At 65.4% G+C, this 20,209-nt stretch overlaps 1 protein-coding gene across 1 annotated transcript in view; it reads right to left on the bottom strand.

The window, feature by feature from the left end:
* The window catches only part of PPP2R3B (protein phosphatase 2 regulatory subunit B''beta), a 55,440-nt gene extending 35,486 nt beyond the window's left edge, over positions 1 to 19,954 (bottom strand). The window contains exon 1 of the mRNA XM_057718930.1: positions 19,618 to 19,954. Within this exon, the coding sequence (XP_057574913.1) occupies positions 19,618 to 19,953 (336 nt within the window). The 5' untranslated portion in view covers position 19,954. The remainder of the gene's footprint in view (positions 1 to 19,617) is intronic.
* Positions 19,955 to 20,209: the final 255 nt, after the last annotated feature.

Below are 20,209 nucleotides of genomic sequence, written 5' to 3'. Positions count from 1 at the left end.
TGACACCACCTGCCGCAGGGCCTTTGCACCAGCCCCAGGGTCTCCCACAGCTCCTGCCTCACTTCCTCCAAGGCCACGTTCAGACTCCACCTGCCACAAGCTGGTCATCACAGACCATACCCCCCAGCCCGACACCCACTCACCCTCCGTATCCTCCACAGGCCCCGTCACCCCAGGTCACAAGGTCATCAGGACAGAGGACACACCGTCCCCATCAGAGCCCGGCCCACCCCCCCGTCCCCTCCCCACCCTCACCCCCCACCCCTGCCCCTTCACAGGCCTCCTCAGGCGGGGCGGGTTTTCCTGGCTCCTCCCCCGAAGCAGCAGGGCCGCCGCCACCCAGGGCTGGCGCGGAGCAGGCCCCCGGCCGGACGGGCAGAGAGGACGTCGTCTGCCAGAGCCTCGCCGAGCCCAGCCTTCCCTTTCTCCCGGGAAGCAGCCGCCGGCCCTGCAAACTGCGCACAGGATGCCGCGCTTCCCTCTGTCCACGCGGGTTCTTCCCCAGCCCGGGACCGTCCACGTGTCTCGTGCTAACGGGGACCCGACAGGCAAGCTTTTCAGCAGCAACTCGTCCCCTCAGGAAAAACGCGCGGCGAGATGACAGGCCTGGTGTCGGGTTTATAGAGCTTACGCAGACGTCAACTTCTGCCATGAGCTCTGTTTTCGTGGCAACTCAGCGACACGGGCACCTAGACCGCCTTCTGCTGAAAGTACCTAACACGGCTGGACAGAGCACTGCACTTCCTGAGGGCGTCCCAGGACTGGCAAGAAGGTACGGCGCTGCCAGGCCACGGACGCCAGGAGGGGGCCCAGCAAGGCTGGTGCTGGCTGCACAGCACATGCCATCCGGGCGCTGGCTGAGGGCTGGAGGCAGCCCCAGTCCACGGCCTCGTGGAACTCGGGGGGCAGGACGCAGGACAGGAGGCAAGCTGCCGCGCTGCACCCCCCCCCAAGTGGGGGCCCCAGAGGGCTGCACCTTCAGTGCAAAGAATAAACTAGGAATAAACCCCCAGCCACCCCGGGGGCCCCTGACCCTGGGAATGAGAGGAAAACGGCAGGCCTCACGCCAGGCGGTGTGTCCGGGAGCTGGTAGGCGGGGTCCTCCCGAGCGCTCCCTCACTCAAGCCCGCACCCCAGCCGTGCACCACCCGCGTGCTCCCCGAACCCTCAGGCGAGAACGTCAAGTTGTCCAGACGGGCGGCACCTGGAAGCAGCGAGATCTCCTCTGGGGAATCCCACCCTCATCCCAGGACTCAACACACCCCCAGCATTGCCAGGAAAGGGAGCAGTTCACGGTCAAAACCCACCAGACACGCGTGGAAAGAAGGCCCCATGAGGGAGAGCTGGCCGAGACAGGCAGCAGGACTGAGCCCGCAGAGGCTGCACACTCTGGCGTCGTCACAACGGAGAACCGACGGGCTTCGGTATCTCCACGACGAGGGGACAGGCTTGGGGACGTGAGAGTAGGAACGTCTAAGACAGACCCACACAAAACTTCCAGAGACGAAAACCAGATGAACAGAAAACATGTTTGTCGGACAGGCTAACAAGCAGGTCCGGCAGAGCCTGAGAGGGATTTCGTGACCAGAAGAGGGACGTGGGAGAACCTGTCCAGGCAGAAGCCGGGACAGCTGGACGTGCACCCAGACACCCCAGAAGCCCGCAAGCCCCAATCAGCGTCACGGGAAGAAACCCACGCCGGACACAGGACGACAACACCGGAGGACCCGAGACGACCAACAGACGTGCAAACACGGCCCAAACACGGGAAACGAGACGCACGAGGGGGTGAGCTTCAAAGCAGCGAACGGTCTGCCCTGCAGCCAACTCCCCACAGACGCAACAGACCCCAGAAGCCGGGGGAGAACAGTCCCCACCGGGGGCTCTACCTGCTGACAAGGGAACTGTCAGCTGAGATGAACGCGGAGACATCTTCAAGACCAAAACAGGACAGAAACCCAAAGCGCGTCTGCAGCGAACGCCTGCTGAGGGACACGCTGAGGCACGCGCGTCGGGTGGCAGCGAGGGCTCCCACACAGGAGGTCTGAACCGCAGGACGGAACGAGGCGCGAGGAGGGCCGTGCCTACGTGGGGACGTCCACACGCACCCCCCACGTGAACCGGTAATAAGAACATGGTTTTATTTCTTCTTAAAAACTCTCAACACGAGATGAAAGGGTGATAGAGCTGAAGTGTTTGAGGGTTCAGCTGGAGGCTACAGGTACTGATTAACTCTGTACCTAGAAAAACGAAGTCACTGATGCTGTAAGACGCACAGTCAGCTAGTATCCAGCACTCCAAGCCAAGGAGGAAAAGATAAAAAGGAGGAGAGAAAGGAGGGCATAGAAAGAAACACAAAACAAATCAGAATGGATTAATAGTCATAAAAATGTAAACAGACTAAATGTTCCAATGAAAACAGAAAGATCGGACAGAGAAGAGAAAGTAAGATTTATTTACAAGAGACACACATAAGATAAAAGGACACAGAGGTTGAACACTTTTGACAAGTGGGAAAAGATACAGCAGCCAGCGGTGATGAGAAGGCTGGTACCACTGCATTCACGCCCAGAAAGGGGGTGGAGGTCTGGAGGCACCAGAGAGGCGCTCAGGACTCCCTGCTGGGCGCCCATCGCGGGAAGCACTGCAGACCCAGTCGACGGGTGCCCCGGCGCGGCTGCACGCCCACCGCGCAAAGGTGTGAGGAGCTGCGGGGACGCGGCAGAGGCGGGCCGGCCTGCGCCCCCACCACCCGCCAGGCCACCGGGAAAACAAGACAGCCGGACGCGGACGCGGGAGGTCTACAGCGTCATCTCCGGGCCATAAATAGAGCACGGCCGGCACAGCTGCAGGACACGCATTCCTCTCCAGCACACGGGGCGCCGGCCGCCTCCCAGCCCCGAGCAGGCCTCAGCAGAGCCCGAGGGAGCCGTGGGGGCTGTTCCCGAGCTCCCTGCGGCCGGGCTGGGCGGCCACGACGAGCGCGGAGAGGGCGCAGTTACGTGTGTGTGTGTGTGTGAGAGAGAGAGAGAGAGAGAGACAGAGAGAGGGAGACACAGAGAAGGGTCTCGAGCAGCGCTGAAGCCCCTGAGAAACCCAACAGACCAGGGTGGGCTCGCGGCGGCCACGGCAGGGCCGCTTCCCTCCCAGCAACACGCCTGCCGCCTCCCTCCCAGGGCTGCCACCCGGGCACCGGGCAACATGACACCTGCTCACAAAGAGCTATTTCTGTCCTGGGCACGGACACCAGCGCTCCCTGACTCATCACGATTCCAGAAATCAGAGAGATGCCCGCGGCCCCCAGAACGCACGTGGGGCCGCGCGGCTGGAAACACAGCCTCTTGGAAGAGCAAGGCCGTCTCCGGGCAGCGGCAGTGGTGCCCGGGGCGGTGGGTGCCCCGCAGAGGGAAGCGCCCAGGCACGGCGCCCCCTGGACACAGCATCCCACGGCCGGCGTCACCGCAGGCAGAGGGCTCGAGCTGGGCGGCGGAAAGGACCATGGCTGCGACTCCGCCAGCACAGGAGGTGGGGCCGGCAGAGCAGAGCCCGGGGGACGGAGCCGCGGGCCGGGGGCGGCAGCTGGCAGGGCCACCCATCTGAGCGGAGACCCGGGCAGCAGCCCCGCCTGGTGAGCAGAGCAGGGACGCAGGCGAGCACGGCGCCCACCAGCGGCCCCCGCCGGGCTGGGAGGCCCTGCAGCAGAGGCCCCAAAACAAAGATGGGAACGACGGGCTCCGCACGTGGGTTCGTTCAAAGTCCTCTTGCCACCACAGGATGGGGACCGGCATCCAGGGACCACACGAGCCACAGAGGTTTCCAGGGGAGAAAAGCTGGCTGGAGAGCAAACTCTCAGACCGCAAGGAGCCGGGCGGAGCAGGGCGGCTGCCACGGGGGACGGGCAGGGGCTCCACGTCCACGAGGCAGGGCCCCGAGCCACTGGCTGGGTGTGCGCCCCCGAGCAGAGGATGCGGGGGCCCCACGGAGCCGGAAGGCAGGGCTGAGGGCGTGCACAGGACGGGGAGCGGCGTGAGGGCCCGAGGGGGCCACGTCTGACCCCTGGGTCCTGGGATTGTGGATCAAGGAGGTACTCAGGACCACCCCTGCACAGCGCTGTGACCCCCGTGTGGTGTCCAAGACGGCCAGAGTCCCCAGGCCAGGCTGTCACCTCGTGGAGGAGAGGTCAGCTCTACACCCAGCACAGTTACCTGGGGAAGGCGGCGCTGGGTTCTCAGTGCCCTGTGGGGCCCATGCGTCCCCCTGAAGAACCCCGCAGGGAAGCTGGACGGGCGTGAGCAGGACCGGGGCGTGGGGACAGCAGAGGAGACCAGGCACAGTGTGTGCAGAGCCCAGATTCAGTCCCCGGGGGACGGGGGGTCGGGACCCAGCCTGGAGGGCTGGCCGCACAGCAGTGGACACCTGTGGGCGTGGGACAAGGCCTGAGGGACACCGCAGCGGACGGCCTGGGGGCCTCGGGGAGCTCAGGGTGCGCGAGGCCCGGGCGTCCACAGGCGGGACAGGGGGCAGACACGGGCTGCAGGAGCAGGGCAGCCCCACACGCACAGAGCAGCCACGCGGCACACCTCCCCTGGGCCCGAGCCCAGTGCGCACGCACCACGCTGGCAGCATGCCTGGCACGTCTGAAGCACCCCCATCCTTCCACAGCCCCGTCTCCCCACGCCCGCATCCACATCGCCCCCACGCCACCATCTCCTGCCACGCCCCACCTCCGCATGCCCCCATCTCCCCACCCTCCCCAAGTGTCCCCCATGCCCCACCCCCATCTCCGCATGCTCCCCTCCACCCCCTTCCACACTCTCTCCATCTCCCCACACCCCCATTCACATCTCCCCACGCCATCCTCTCCTGCCCCCATCACGCCATCTCTACATGCCCCCATCTCCCCATCCTTCCCAAACGCCCGCCATGCTCCTACCCCCACACCCCCACCTCCCCACCCGCCTCCTTCCACACTCCCCACCTCCCCACACCCTGAGGTTTGCCAACCACCCCAAGCTATGTCCGAGTCCACACACACACCAAGGGGTGAACGAAGCCAGGAAAACGCTCCCCCCCAACACTCCCCCCACGAGAAAGACGGTCTGACCCCCGCCCGCACGTGAGGCGCACGCTCCACAGCACGCGCCCTCGTTCCCGGGAAACAGCGCTGGGACACATGTTCCGCAGTGTGAAACTTCTTCCTCTTAAAGGCAACCACAAAATGTGTTGCCCAAAAGGTGATTTTGTAAGACGGACAGCCGTCCTACAACAACCAGGCTTTCACCAACAGCTCTGCCTGGAGCCGGGAGGCCCCGCCCCCAACAAGTCACAGCCACGTGGGGGGAGGGGGCTCCCAAACGTAGGGAACGGCGCGGCGCAGCGGGGGTGCCCCATGTACGCGCCTGACGCAGACAGCACCCAGCAAAGGTGCGAGCTGCTATCTGTAAAACAAGCTCATCCTGCGCTGATTCCACTTCAAGGCTCCACATTCAGACGCTAAACAGACTTTCCTTCTCGGCAAGGGACACACTTAGAAGCATCACCCACTCGCAGACACAATTTCACAAGTTGAAAGAAGTCAGAAATGAAATCAGAAGCTCTGTAAAAGCTGAGAGGTGGACCCAGCGGAAAACATCCAACCAAACGACCAGCAGAAAGCTGGTCCTTTTCCCCACCCCACACAGCCCCGTTCGATTTGATTCCATGCGATTTTTTTTTAGGCCACGAGGGGACCTTTAACTCCTTGCTTGGTTTTGAAAAAACACAAGCGATTCACGTGCCAAATATCCGTAAAGCAGCAGAACCTCCAGTTACCAAAAGGTCGCGGGTGGCCCTGACTTTTAAATTCCAGGGCCCCCTTACGTGAATGTGCAAAGCACACGCGAGGCACAGACAGAGACAGGGTTCGCTGCCTGCTGCGCGCCGAGGAGCCGCGCGGCGAGGTTGACCCGCCGAGTGGCCGCTGAGCCCGCCGAGCAGGGCGCGCCAGCCGGCCGCGCCTCCCTCGGAGCCCTAACCCGCGCGCGCTGGCGGCACACCGCGCTCCGCGTCCCCACGGCGCCGCGCCGGCACGCGGGGTGCCACACGCTCCCGCGGCACGGGGGGCTCGCTGCGCACCCGCGGAGGGCCCAGTCCCCGAGCTCGCTGAGGTTAAGACCCCCCAAGCCGCGCGCGCGCCGCACCGCGCGTCTGCCTGCGCACGGGATGTCTGCTGCGACCGCTCCGGGCAAGGAGAGGTCCGCCGGCGCCCGCCTGACGCGCTGCCCGGGCCGCACCTGCTCTCCGCGCACACGGGCGGGCGCCGGCCGGGGCGGCCCCCCACCCCATCCCGAGCGCAGGCAGCCCCCCCACCCCGGCCGCGCCGGGCCGGGCAGACCCGCGCCGCCCGCCCGGCGCACCTGCTGGAAGGCCTTGAGCCTCTTCTTGAAGCGGGAGGGCAGTACGAAGTCGCAGCCGCGGGCCAGGGAGGCCAGCTCCTGCCGCAAGTCGGGGTCCTGGCGCAGGGACAGGTCCCGGAGCCGCATGTCGGCTCGCATGGGCCGCCGGGTCCCGGGCCGGGCGCGCTCGCGGGGCTGCGGAGGGCCGGGGCCGACGGGGTCGGGGCGGTCCGGGCGGCCGGGCTCAGCGCGCTCCATGCGTCGCCGGCCGGCGCTCTGGGGGCCGGGCCCCGGGCGCGCGCATTCCTCAGGCGGGGCCGGGCCGCGGCGGGGGCAGCGGAGGCGCGCGGGCTGTAGGCCCCTCCCGGCCGGGGCTGGGCTCCGCGGTGCCGGACGCCGCGCCCGACGCGCGCCCCGGGCCGGCCTGCTGCGCGCGGAGGCGGCCCTCCCACCCGGACCCTCCGTCGGCTCCGCCTGTAACAGGCCGGCCGGCACCGCCGACGCGGGGACGCCGCCTGCGGGCTTCCTTCCCCCCAGACGAGGGCAGCCTGGCCAGGACCACGCGGCACCTGCGGCCTGCGCCCCGGCCGCGCCCGCCCCAGAGCCCACGTGCGGCCCGAGCTGAGAAAACACACTGAAACATCCGAGCACGCTCTGATGGTCTCTTTTCAAAACTAGGGGTGGCACTGGAACTCGGGGTTTTGCAGCGTTTGCGCCATCGCACATAGCCACGTGCAGTGTAATGAAACGCAGGTGACATCGCTGGTGTGGGCGGCCTGGAACAGGACACCGACGACACAGGCCCTGCAGACGATGGACGTGGCGGAGGCTGTCGGGTAACGTGAGCGATAAAAGCCCGGGCCTCGGACGGTGACGTGAGGGCGGACCAGCAGCAGAGCCAGACCCAGCCCTGGATGCGTCTAGATGATCTGGGCTGTGCCTCCCACCCCTGACATCGCAGGAGCCCGGGGCGCCCGCTCCTGCGGAAGCTGTCCTTCCCTGCCCCCTTCCCTCTGCCCCTAAAGACGGCGGGGGAGATGGCCCCGGGGGGCCGCAGGGCACTTCAGCCATCCACCCTCTTCCTGACTCTCTAATGGACCTCCTGACTCTCTAATGGAAACACTGGGCAGAAAGTACAGAGCCCCCAGGTGCCTCCCCGCCCAGGGCCCGGGTTCCCCTGTGGCGAACACCCCGCACCAGGTGCTGCATCTGTTACAGCCCTGAGCCCGCACTGACACGCTGCTGTGAACGGAGTCCACAGTCTCCCCACAGCACATCACGGTGGTGCACGTTCTGCGGGTTTAGACACTCAGTGATGTGTGTCCACCGTTACCGCGTCCCACGGCGCAGTGTTGCCGCCCTGGAGTCCCTGGGCCCGGCCCGTTCACGCCCCCTCCCCAACACGGTCCTCCTACTGTGCCGGTATTCTGTCCTCACCCTGGCTGGAGTCACAGGGGTCTCCCTTCCCGTGTGTCCCTAGCAGGGATCCCAGGGCTGCAGCCTCCTCTTTCATCTGCTCCATCACCCCACCCCCAACTCTTCAAACTCCCCTGCCCCTTCTCCTGTCCTCTGCCTCCCTCCCGGGTCTGTACCCTATTCCATCCTTCTCCCATTCCTACAACATCCTCAAGGATCCAGACGTCAGCTGCTGAGCCCTCTGGCCGTCCAGACAGACAGACGGGGCGGTGTATGCACGCAAGCTGACCACAAAAGCACGCCTACGTTCTGCCCTGTCTGGACGTGGACAGCACACGCAGGGAGGGCCCCAACGCCACGCTCCGGGCAGGGACCAGGGTCAGGACAAACTTCTGAGTTCAGGGCGACGGCAGCGGGGCACCAGCAGCTCGGGGACACCTCGGGGCCCGGCACAGCCCGGTCACCCTGCACTGCGTCTCTGCCGTGCCCGGTCGCGCCTGCTGGTTCTCTCCTGCTCCCCCCCTCTCCCTGCAAACCCGGGGGCAGAGGAGCTCTTCCTATAGCTTGAAAACCTGGCCGGTCCTCCCCTGCTGGCCCCCTGCTTTGCAGCTCCTCCCAGCGGAAGGCACAGCATGTGTTCGTCCCCCCACCCCGCCCCGGCCCCGGCTGACGGGCCCAGGGGGTGGCCGCAGGTCCCGTGCCAGCACGGACCGGGGACGCTCCTGCCGAGGGCGCAGGGGCTGGCGCCGACAGGCTGTCCCAGTGACCGCAGACCCCGCAGACCCCGCTCACCAACCCGGAAGCTGGGCGGACCTCTGTCTCCTAAGCCCAGGGGTGCATCTTCACAGCAAAGCTTGGTGAGGGGCAGGTGGGGCGGCAAGGAAACCACACACCTGGTCCGCCACCCGCCCGCAGGGCCTCCAGGCCACACAGACGCCGCCTTCCAAAGGCAGCTCTCGACTCTGTTTAAGCCTCTGTACACATGCTGGGACACACGCGCCAATGGCAGTGCTGAGGGTGAGGAAGGGGACCCGAGAGAGCCCCCAAGACCCCCACCTGTAGATCAGAATCTGGCTACACACTGGAAATGTAATCCAAGTGGAAAAAAGGAATTTCTTCTCCACTTCTAGATAAACTGGGGAGAGACTCAAAGCCCCTATGACTCTCAAAGGTAGCTCAGGAGAGCGGGAAGGGAGAGGGAGGGGGAGAGAGGGAGGGGGAGAGAGGGAGACTGAGGCCCCCAGGCCCCGCCTCTGAGCAACCTTCAATAGCTCAGGACAGAGGGGGGGAGGAGGGGGGGGGAGTGGGGAGATGGGGAGCAGGGAGAGAGTGGGGGGAGGGGGCAGAGAGGGAGACTGAGACCCCCAGGCCCCGCCTGTGAGCAACCTTCAAGCGCTTCTCCCCCAGAGCAAGGGCTCCCCCACAGGACAGCCCCGGAAGGCGGACGGAAGTGAGGAAACAGGCGCAGGGGTGACGCGCCCAGGCCACAGGCCCCCGGGGGGCGTGGGCCTTGGGTCAGGCAGGCCGCTGACCCTGCGCAGGACTGACCGACCGCTCGGGGCTGCTCCGCAGATGGGGAACGTCCGCCCGCTGCGGCCGCTGCTCTGGGAGCAGCACAGCCACCGAGGCAGCGTGTAGAGCCCGCGGGCACTCGGCCGTGCAGACGCAGCGTCCCGGCTCTTGCCCGCCTTCAGCCCCAGCCCTGGTGCTCCAGACACTGTCCCGAGGAGCAGGAAGAGCCACGGGGGCCGGGGCGGGGTGGCCCCTTGCTAGGAAAACACTCGTGAAAACCCCCTGCGGCCACGCCCGTGAGGACTGTGCCCGACTCCGGCAGCGTAGACCCTGGCGGTGCAGACCCTGGGGCTGGCAGCAGGCCGCGGGCACCCTGCGGCCCCGGGTCTCCACGGAGCCTGAAGTCCCCGGACAGCAGGGAGCAGACACTCCCTGACGCCCGCCCCACGTGCCCATCCCGTGATCCTCTGAGCTCGGAGCCAGACGCTGCCCAGGAAAGCCAAGACGTGATTTCCTGTCCGCAGTTTAGCGTCAACTAAGAGAAAAGAACGAGACAATCGTCTCCGCGACCCGGATGGCGAGTCGGCTGTCCGGGGGAGGGAGGAGGCGGTGCAGCCCAGGCCCCGGCCCCTAAAGGGCCCAGAGGCAGCCGGGCCACGCGCCCACAAGGCCCACAGGAGGTGGCCGGCGACGAAGTGCCGGCCTCCTGCGTGGTCTCAGCCGTCTTGCAGAGCTCACGGCGCTTCTCCCCTGAGGAGGGAGTTTCCTGGAAGTCTGTTCTTACGTTTCTGGACGCATCACGCCATGCGGATCTCTACGCTGCTCTGTGATGACAGCGTGTGGTGCTAGGGCGGGAGGGCTCTGACATGTGTCCACACTTGCTCCGTGGTCTGGCACCCGACACCCAGGGAAGTACCTTTCAACAGTGAAGGTGAGTCTTGTGCTTCCAGACAAAGGAGGAACCGTTCCCAGGTCCTCGTAGGAGGCCAGCATTCCCCTGACTCCAGCGCCAAGGACATCACACAGGAGACAGGAGACGGGTGTCCCCTGACCACAGACTCACCGATCTCACAGCGCGTGAGCCCTGAGAGCCCAGCCACGCGTGAGGCCGTCAGCTGGGGTCCACGGACGCCTCCAGGGAAGCAAGGCTGCTTAACACGCACAGGTCAACGGAGACAAAATCGCGTGAAATTAAACGACTGGACGAGACTCAACAGCCACACACGGGAACGACTCCTAACAGGGCAGCTGCGTCAGCCTGCGAAGGGCGTTATGAGAACACCTGTGACACGTCATCCCGAGGAAGAGGGGACGGTGTCCGGCTGAGTCGGACAAAGTGAGCACGTCCGCTCCCAGCGCTGAGCCCTGGCCAGGCCCTGAGACCCCTGCCTGGGTGTCGGGCAGGAAGAAAAGTCCCGGGCGCGCGGGCCAGGAGGGGCGGCACGGACCAGCGGTCCCTCACACCCGCACGGCCCCGGTGCGGAGGGTCCTCGCGCAGCTACTGGCCGCAGAACCGATCAGCGGGTCAGCGCGTTCACAGGGTGGGACTCACGCGCACGGTGGTCGGACGTGAGCCCGCGGAGGTGACGGGGAGAGGACGGTTCCACTCACGGCAGCACCAGGAGGCAGACACCCCAGGAAGGCATCTGGGGAGGACCGTAGAGCCGTCCACCCGGCCAGAAGCCCTGCGCAGCACGATGCGAGCCTCCAGGATGGGAGGACCCCCCACCGCCAACAAGGACGGGCGGCCGGCACTGCTGGGGGGCGCTGTTCCCGCGGGATCCGCAGACCACAGAGCTGCCTTTCCGTGTACAGACGCACACCATGACTGTAGAAGTCTGCGGAAGCAAAAAGCACCCAGAAAAGCCATCCCCGTAGTCATGCCCCGAGGGGCAGTTTCAGCCCACCAGCGCGTAGCTGCGCAGACGTTCACCAGCTTTCACCTGCCGCAGGGACCTCAGCCTGACGCGCTGGCTGCTAAGAGCCCTGGCTGCCTCGGGGTGGCTCAGAGGGGGGGAGGTTTCTGCACAACTTTTAACATCCTTTGAATCCTAAACGGGAAAGCACCAGCTCTCCAAAACCGCACCATGCACTTTCCAGCAGGCAGAGGTGCGCCACGGGACCCGCCCGGACGGCCTGCTGCATCTCTGCACACCCCAGTGACCCGGAGCACCCTCCACCAGGGGACGCCGCCGGCCAGGCCGCCCGCTTCCAAGACGAGACACGGCCGACACGCGGGGGCATGGCACCTTCCAACCTCTCTGTGGGGGCTGGAGGGGCCCAGGTTACGGTCAGACGGGACCTCCACCCAGGGGGCAGCAGAGCCCTGAGCCACAGGCACCCCAGGAAGCCCAAGGACCGGCAGCTGCCCCCACCTCCTGACGGAGACCACCTGCACCCACGTCCTCCTGGAGACCCTGCACCGACCTCCCCATGGGGACCCCGCAGCCACCTCCCCATGCAGCCGCCCCCCGAACTCTGCATCCTGAGGCGCCCCGTTCACATTGCCTTTGACCCCCACCCAGGCGCCCAGCTGTCGGTTATGCCAAGTGCTGGTGCCCACAGCTGCCCGGCCTCCAGGGGCCCCTGCGTCCCTTCTCCTGGGGCCCCGCGATCCTCAGGGACCCCGGCCCCGGGCGTCCTCACACTCCCCTCCCACACAGCCTTCCGCAGGGGCTGCATCCTTCCTCCCAGGAGCATCCGTGGTGCGCCTGGCGGAGGCTGGTGAGCAGGAAAGGCCCGGCCCACCTCCCCCAGGGCTGCGGCCACCGTAGAGACAGACAGGAAGCAGGAGCAGGCACGTCCAGGAGGTGGAGGGGCTGGACAGTGGGTGGTTGAGCCGGCAGGACGGGCAGCACAGCCCGGGAGCTGTTTCCAGGCCCCAACTCTGCCCCCAGAGCCCCCAGGTACACGTCCGAGACAAGCACCGCTGTGACCCGGGCGGCTGAGGGCAGAGGATCGCTCACAGGGGACCCCGCCTCCTTCTCCCGGTGGGGACGCAGAACAACGGCACCACCGGCCCGAGATGCTTACTCCGCACAAAAGACTCTGATCAGAGCCCTCCCTAAACCTCTCCCTCTCATCCTGTGCTAAGTAAACACGCACTTGCTCCAACAGCCCCGCCCGGGGATAAACGTGGTACCGCACAAGCACACGCCACGCACACGCACCGCCCCGGAACAGGTCAGGATGCACAGGCTTCCTGCGGGACCACACTTGGTGAGAACACGTTCTCCTGGACACACGACCCTAACCGCGCGGTTGGGAGCAGGCACCCCAGGAACGCGCGGTGACGGCGGCGGGGTCTGACGTACAGCGCACCACGGGGTCGCCGGGCTCTGCGCTCGTCGGGACACGGCAGCCCAGGGCCAGGAGGCGACACGGCGCGACGGGACAGGCCACCAGGCCTCCGGAGCAGACCTCGGCCTCAGCGCGGTGCGCACGGGGGGAGGGGCATGGGGGGAGGGGCCTTGCAGAGGGTCGCCAGCGCACTGCGGGGTGAGGTGCGGGCACACCTGGTCTCCACCCCAGACGCCGGGAGCCCCTCCCCCAAGTGCGACAACCAGACGTGGAGGAGGCGGCCCCGGTGAGCGGTGCTCCTGTGGGTGCACGGACACCCTCCCTGCCTCCCCGCCCCGCCGCTCTGGCCTGGGAGCTGCTCTCAGGGCAACAGCGGCTCAGCTTCCACCTAATCCTTGCAAGACAGACTCCAGAAACCGCGGCTTCCCCGCAGGGAGCCTAGGGCTGGGCCTGCACCCTCCACCCTAAGGGCGCAGACCACGGAGGCGAGGCGGCGCCCACATGAGCCCAGCGCCCCCCGCAGGGACTCGTGCCCGGCCCCTCCAGCCGCGCTGCCCACGGGGACCCCGCGTCCGGGCCAGGACGAAGACCGTGCGCTGCGGAGCCCGCGCCCCGGTCCCGGGTCCCTCTCCAGAGCTTGCCGTCCCCGAAATGACTCCCTCCACCGCTGGAGGCAGGGCCTCCAAGGGGGTCCCAGCACCATACCCTGGAACAGGGTAGAGACGCAAATTCCTCCACCACCCCAGACCCCGAACCTGGGATTCTGGGAAGGGGCTGAGCAGCTGTCTTCACTGGCCTCCCTCCCACCTGTCCACCTGTCCTCAGGACACGCCCCCCCATCCATCCATCCATCCTTAAGACCTCCAACCCGACTGTCCATCTGTCCTGAAGACCCTCTCATCTGTCCGTTCATCCGTCCGTCCATCCCCAGGGCCCTCTTGGAAGATCCCACGAACTCCGCCCAGCAGGTCACCGGGTCAGAACGCTCGCAGAGGCTCCTGCGGGCTCTCTGCTGTGGACCTGCTCCCAAACGGCCCTCCAGGGCTCTGGAAGCCCCCTTAGCCTCGCGCTGACCCGAGACCCTCCCACAGTGCTGCCTCGCGTGCTGAGGAAACACATGTGCCCAAAAACACACGTGAATCCGGACGATTCTGTCACAAACCGGCGTGCGGGGCGCGTGCGCAGCTTCACGCCACACAGTCCCGGAACCCCAGCTTCCGAGGCCCCGGGCTCCGAGGCGCTGCCGCGAGGACCCCCGTGCACGCACACAGCACCTGCCCTGCGCGCCTCACCCCTCTGGGGAGGGGAGACCCTGCTTCTGCCTCCCCCTAAGCCCCCTGCAAAGGCGCCTACGTGACACGGGGAACACGACGGGCGTGCTCAGCCTCTGTGGGGCCCTGGGGATAGAGCCCCGGTTGCTGTTTGAGGGGCGGATGGACACACTCCCCGGCTTTACCTCCGGCGGCCTCCTGACCCAGGACCCTGCACCAGGGCGCCTGCGGTTCTGGCTCGGTCCTTTCTGCGAGCCAGGACGGAACCAGAGCTCCTGACCCACGTGCTCTGACCCGGCGCTCCCCTGGGCTGGGTCTTCCATGCAGCCGCCCCCAGGCCCCACTGGCCAACCAGTGACCGCGCCTCAAGGCGGCCCCCTTCGCCCAGCAGCCTGGAGGAGGTCTGGGGGAGCTGGATCCCGGGGGCCCACAGGCAGCTCCGGGGGAGCCAGCACGCGGGGGAGGCGTTCCCACCGCCGCGGGGCGGGGGCTGCGGCGGATGCGGTGGACCCCCGTCCCGGGCCCCGTGCTCCCCGCGTGCCCTCCCTGTCTGCGGGCGGGCGGGCGCAGCAGCCGCAGCCCAGGCGGCCCCCGCGTCTGGTCACGCGCACGCCGGGTAGCTGTGGGCGCGGGGCCCGCAGCGCAGACGCTTCCTCCCTGGCGGGAGGCCCGACAGCACAGGGCAAGGGCACCCATAACCCCCGCTCCGCCACCACGTGATCCCAAGGAGCCTCCCGGCTCCACCGTCAGGAAGGCAACGGAGGGCAACGAGGTTCTCCCAGCCACGTCCACGCGGCAGACTCTCGACTGGGGGTAAAAAGGTGTGAATGTTCCCCTCCTCCCTGAGCAAAGATGCCAACTCTGAAACCTGGGAACCGGTCTTCACTAAGAGACCCACGGAATCACACACACCAGGCTTGGCCGCGCTGCGAGTCCCAGGCACCGGGCAAACTCGAGGCTCCCATCGGAAGCGCTCTCAGGATCCCGAGCTTCTGCTCGGAGGACTCCCGGGTCCCTGCTGTCTCCACCACGTCCGCCGGGAACGTCTAAGGAAACGACAACGTAAACAGGCGTGCCTGCTGTGTGCGCACACACCTGCACATACACGAGCCTGTCTCCAAGCGGCACACTTCTAGCCTTCTAGAACACGCCTGCATGTCCCGAGGAACTCAGCGGTTAACGGCACACCCCCAAATTTACACACGGCTGCAAGGAATTAAAGATCTAAACAGATGGAAAATAAATGTAACCAAGGAGGTGCAAGGCTTGTATGTACACAACGTTGCTGAAAGAAACTATGAGATATGACTGAATGGGAAAACATCCGGAACTCACGGGCTGGAAATCTCAACATTTTTAAGGTATCCGTTATGCGCAAATCATCTAGATTCCATGCAATCCCAATCAAAACTCCAGCAGGCAGACGTTGACAAGCTGACTCTCAACATTATGTGGACATGTGAACACCAGAACAGCCAGAGCCGTTTTAAAAGAACAGAGCTGGCCGTACACCAGCTGCTTTCCACAGGTTAACCTACAAAGTGCCACAGACGGAGGGCACAGACACGGATCCGTGGGTTAGAGATGAGAAAATAGAGCCAGGGACTTCCCTGGTGGTGAGTGGTTAAGAGTCCGTGCTCGCCATGCAGGGGGCCCGGGGTTCGATCCCGGGTCAGGGAGCTAGAGCCCACCTGCATGCTGCAACTAAAAGATCCCACACGCCGCAACTAAGACCCAGCGCAACCAAATACATACATACATAAGTATTAAAAGAACACAAAACAGACCCAGACGCATATGGCTGATTGATTTCGGACAAGGCAACTCAACGGGAACAGGAAAGATTTCAAAAATGCTGTGTACCTGGAGATCTCACAGAGGCAGAAACTTACATGAAATGGATCAGAAGTCTAAAAGCCAAAAGCAGGAGGCTTTTAGAAGGAAAAGAGCAGATAACCCTGAGAGCCTGGGAGAGGCACATGTTTCTTAGATTGGATGTAAAAAATAAGAACCATAAAAAAACAAAATTGAAAGAATCAAAAAACAGCAGGCTTTTCTTTCAAAACACATGTTAAACAAATGACAAAATGGACCACGGACGGAAGAGGAATATGTGAAAATGTGTCTCACAGAGGCGCGTCACCCCATTCTACGTAAAGAGCCCTTACGACCTAATCATGCAGAGATACCCGATTTTCAACACGGGCAGAAGATTTGGGCAGACCGTTCACAGTGGCCGCAAGTCATGAAAGAGGCTCGCCGTCACCAGAAAACACGGAAGTGCAGATAAAACCATGACGCACGACACGCGGCTGGGACGGCTCAAGTAAAAGTCTAAGGACGCCCGGTGCGGGGGACGGGCGGGTGAGGACCCCCACGCACGGCTGGGGAAGTGGGACGTGACCCCCTCCTCGGAACAGTGTGGGGCTTTGGAGGCTTTTCAGTGTTTTTGTTTTTTAGGTTAAACACACACAGCGCACAACCCAGCAATTCCACTCCCAGGTTATGCCTCCAAGAGCGATGCAAACACCTGTCCACACCAGCGTCTCAGCACCTTCGTTCACGTGACGCCCAGAGCAGAAGCCGTTCGGGCGGCCCCCAGCGCGGAACTGACAATCAGACCACGGACCATCCGTGCAGACAGCACCTGCTCGGCAGGGAGAGGGAAGCAGGGACCACCGCACACAGCCACACACCCCAGGGACCACGGCTCACACCCACACACCTCAGGCACCACCGCACACAGCCACATGGCACCCCAGGGACCACCGCACACAGTCACACGGCACCCCAGGGACCACGGCTCACAACCACGCAGCATCTCACACGCAGATCCTGGAAGTGGGACTGGATGCTTGGGGACGAGGGGCTGGGGGCCCTGGGTGGGGAATCAATCTGCTCCTTGGCGTGTTCTCACATGAGCGTGACAACCACACACCTACAAGGCACTGCTCTCTGTACGTACACGCACCCTCGACAAAGCGGACTTTTCAAAAATCAAGGGTTCAGAACCATTTCCCTCTCTCTCTCCCCAACACCTCTGCTTCCACACTCGGAGAGGAGCTCGCCTGTACACGCACCCACTCAGCAACCCCACCTCAGAGGCCTGACTGTGTCCAGGCACCTGGGACGCAGCAGACGGCAGAGACAGGAGACAGAGCCCTCCGTGCAGATGGTGATGGGGGGGAGGGGAGACACAGCAGTGAAGGGAGAGGGACCAGTGCCCAGTGTAGGAGTAGAAGAGCACCCCTAAACATCCACGTTCACTGGAGCCCCGAACGTGACCTTATTGGGAAACAGAGTCCCTGCAGATGTGATGACGTGAAGGGTCTGAGATGAGGTCCTCCTGGATGAGGGGGGCCCTGCATCCAACGACAGGGTCCTTCTAAGACACAGAAGAGGAGAGACACAGACACAGAGGAGAAGCGCTGTGAAGACGGAGGTAGAGACAGGAGGGAGGCGGCCACCAGCCCAGGGACGCCTGGAGCCCCCAGACGCTGGAAGAGGCAGGAGGGACCCTCCCCTGGAGCCTCTGGTGGGAGCTCAGCCCTGGGACACCTTGATCTCAGACATCTGGTCCCCAGGGCTGGGGGAGGATGGATTCCTGCCTGTTCCTCCCAGGACTCTGAGGTGTCCTGAGCTCTGCATGCAGGGTCCAGCACCCAGCCTCCTACCCTCCTCTCCCATGGGTCAGGGCTTCAAGTGAGCCTTTCTCACTTCCTATTAGTTCCTAAAAAAAGTTCAGAACTTTTCTCACAGCGCTTTACATATGCACGTTTTTCTGAAATTAATTATCCATTTCTTGGAGCAAAAGAGCACATCACTTTGTTCCAATGACAAACATCCTCTTGGGTTACTCGCTTTTCCAAACCCTACCCAAACAGGACATAAATTGCAAATACACTGAGACGCGTTCAAAGCCACCTTCAGGTCCCAGACAAGATCCATCATCACTGTTTGAAAACTCTCAGAACTACTAAGAGAAAGTCATCCTGCTTTCCCTCAAAATCGGTTCCTCGAGCTACCTTACTCTACGTGGTTATGGAAACCACGGACCAGAGGAGGGGTCTCTAGTCTCACGCCGCCTCTGTGAGCACCTCCTTCAACTCACCCCTTCCTATCCCGGCCTCGCAGCCCAGCCCACGCCCCATCCCTCCAGGCAGAAGCTGGTCTCTCTGTGGCCCCACGCAGCGCAGCGTGAGGCATTACTGTGGTCTTGGGGAAACACTGCTCCCGCTGCGTGGGGCCCTGCAGCCGGCCGCAGAGCCAGAGATTCCCCAGCCCTGACCTCTGCGTCCGGCCCAATGCCAAATCCGGCCGGCACGGCCCGGCTCAGCAGCCCGCTGTCCACTGTCTGGCTGCTGCGGTCTCTGAGCACAGACATCTCGTCTTCGCACCTGGCACATCTCCCCGCCCCCCCGTCCCGGGACGTCCTCCCCTCACCGCACATCCCCTGCCCTACACTCAGCGCCCTCCCCAAGTCCCACACCTCACATCCTCCACGCACCTCCCTCCAGGCGGACAGAAATGTCCTGTCCCCACTGTGAACACCCGTGGAACCTAACTTCCAGTGTCCGTGGCTTCCTGCCTGCTGGGCAGAGACCCTCTCTCTTCACACGCATCTGAGTCACCCCGCCAGCATCACGCTGACCTTCTGTGGACACCTCCACTCCTGAGGGGACTCACACAGCCCCAGGGTCACGAAGTACAAGCATTCACCTTCCAGCGGTGTCTGTCGGGCTGTGTCGCCGGAACACACTCCGTGACAAAGTGGGCCGCTCCGCACGGGAGAGCTGAGGGATCCCGGGGGTGAGAGTGCCTGGGGGATGACGGGGGAGGCGGACGACGGGAAGGGGGGTCTGTCACTGCCGCAGTGGGCTCGCCCCGCCGCGGCCCTCCTCGCACGCCCAGCCACCTCCTCAGTTCAGTGGGGGCTCGGGCAGGACCTGGAGAGCACGGCGGTTCCGCAGGGCCGTGCGGAGCGCCAGACTCGGGGCTGGGTGCCAGCACACACGTGGGTCCCTGCAGGTCCAGATGAGCGGCCCGCGGGTCTGCCTCCCATCCCCCTTGGAGGCTCACTTTCTGGAAAACGGCCTCGATCTGGAGAGCGGGTCGGACAGCCTCCAATCCCGTGGAGCCAGACGCCTTCCCTGTGGAGCGACACCCACGCCTCAGCGGCGGGGAGACCGCAGCCTAAGGGACGCGGATGCGCTTGGTGCCGCTGATGGGACGGAGGACGGCTCCCCCCAAGAAACGTAAATGTCTCCGACAGGGGCCAGGGGCAGAGCGAGGCTGCTTCAGGCTGAGGCCGCGGATGCCACAGGCGCCGCGCACACGTCCTCCCGTGACCCCTGGAGACGGGCATGGCTTTAAAGCCACACAGCGCTACACGGCGACGTGTCGGGTCAGGAAGCACCCCTTCTGTGTCCGCTGGGGGTGCCGCTGGCTGCTCTGTCACGCACGGCTGTCCCCCGTCCTCCCTGTCAGCACACTGGGGACCAAGCCAGCGGCGCTAAGGACGGAAGCCCCGGGCGCAGAGGCTGAAGCAGGGCCGCGGAGCGCTGCGCCGCGGACACCCAACCGCGGCCGGGAAGAGGCTGCAGGAGGGCGGCCGACTCGGGGGGGGCCAGGCCCCGTCTCCCCGCGCCCGGGGTTGTCTGAGGGGACAGAGGAGACGCGCGCGCGCGCCCGCCCGAGACCCCCGCGCCCCCTGGCCGGCGGCAGCGCAGGGAGGAGGCACTTACGGCTGGCGTCCCCGCGCACCGGCGGGGCCCTGGCTCCGGCGGCCCGCTCCCGGGGCCGCACGCGGCTCCCCGCCGGAGGGCGCAGCACGCGGGGGCCGGGCCGGGCGCCCCGGGGGCCTGCCGCGCGCGCGGCGGGCAGGCGGGGGCGGGGGCGGGGGCCGGGGCCGGGGGGCCGGGCCGCCCCGCACCGCCGCCCCTCCCGGGCCCCCCGGGCGCCCGGATGCGCCGCAGGCCGTCGCGCAGCAGCGCCTGCGTGCCCGCCTCGCTGAGCCAGCGCAGGAACAGCTCGTCCACCTTCATCTTCAGCACCGGCCGCAGGGCTCTGCCGGGCGCCATCTCCGCGGCCCGGGCGCGGCCGCCCGGGGCCCTGCCCGCCGCGCGGGGAACGCGGCCCGCACCCGGCTCCGGCCCGCGCGCCCCTCCGCGCAGGGTCACGGGTCAGGGGTCGCGGGCCCGGGTCCTGGGGCGGGGGTGAGGGGACAGCGGCCCGGGTCCGGGGTCAGGGGTGAGGGGTCAGCGGCCCAGGTCCGGGGTCAGGGGTGAGGGGGCGGTGGCCCGGCGGGGGTCGCGGGCCCGGGTCCTGGGGCAGAGG

The sequence above is a fragment of the Hippopotamus amphibius genome, chromosome X (genome assembly GCF_030028045.1).
Source record: "Hippopotamus amphibius kiboko isolate mHipAmp2 chromosome X, mHipAmp2.hap2, whole genome shotgun sequence".
Classification (NCBI taxonomy): domain Eukaryota; kingdom Metazoa; phylum Chordata; class Mammalia; order Artiodactyla; family Hippopotamidae; genus Hippopotamus; species Hippopotamus amphibius.
The sequence above is the reverse complement of the archived record's forward strand: the minus strand, read 5'-3'. Positions and strand labels throughout refer to the sequence as shown.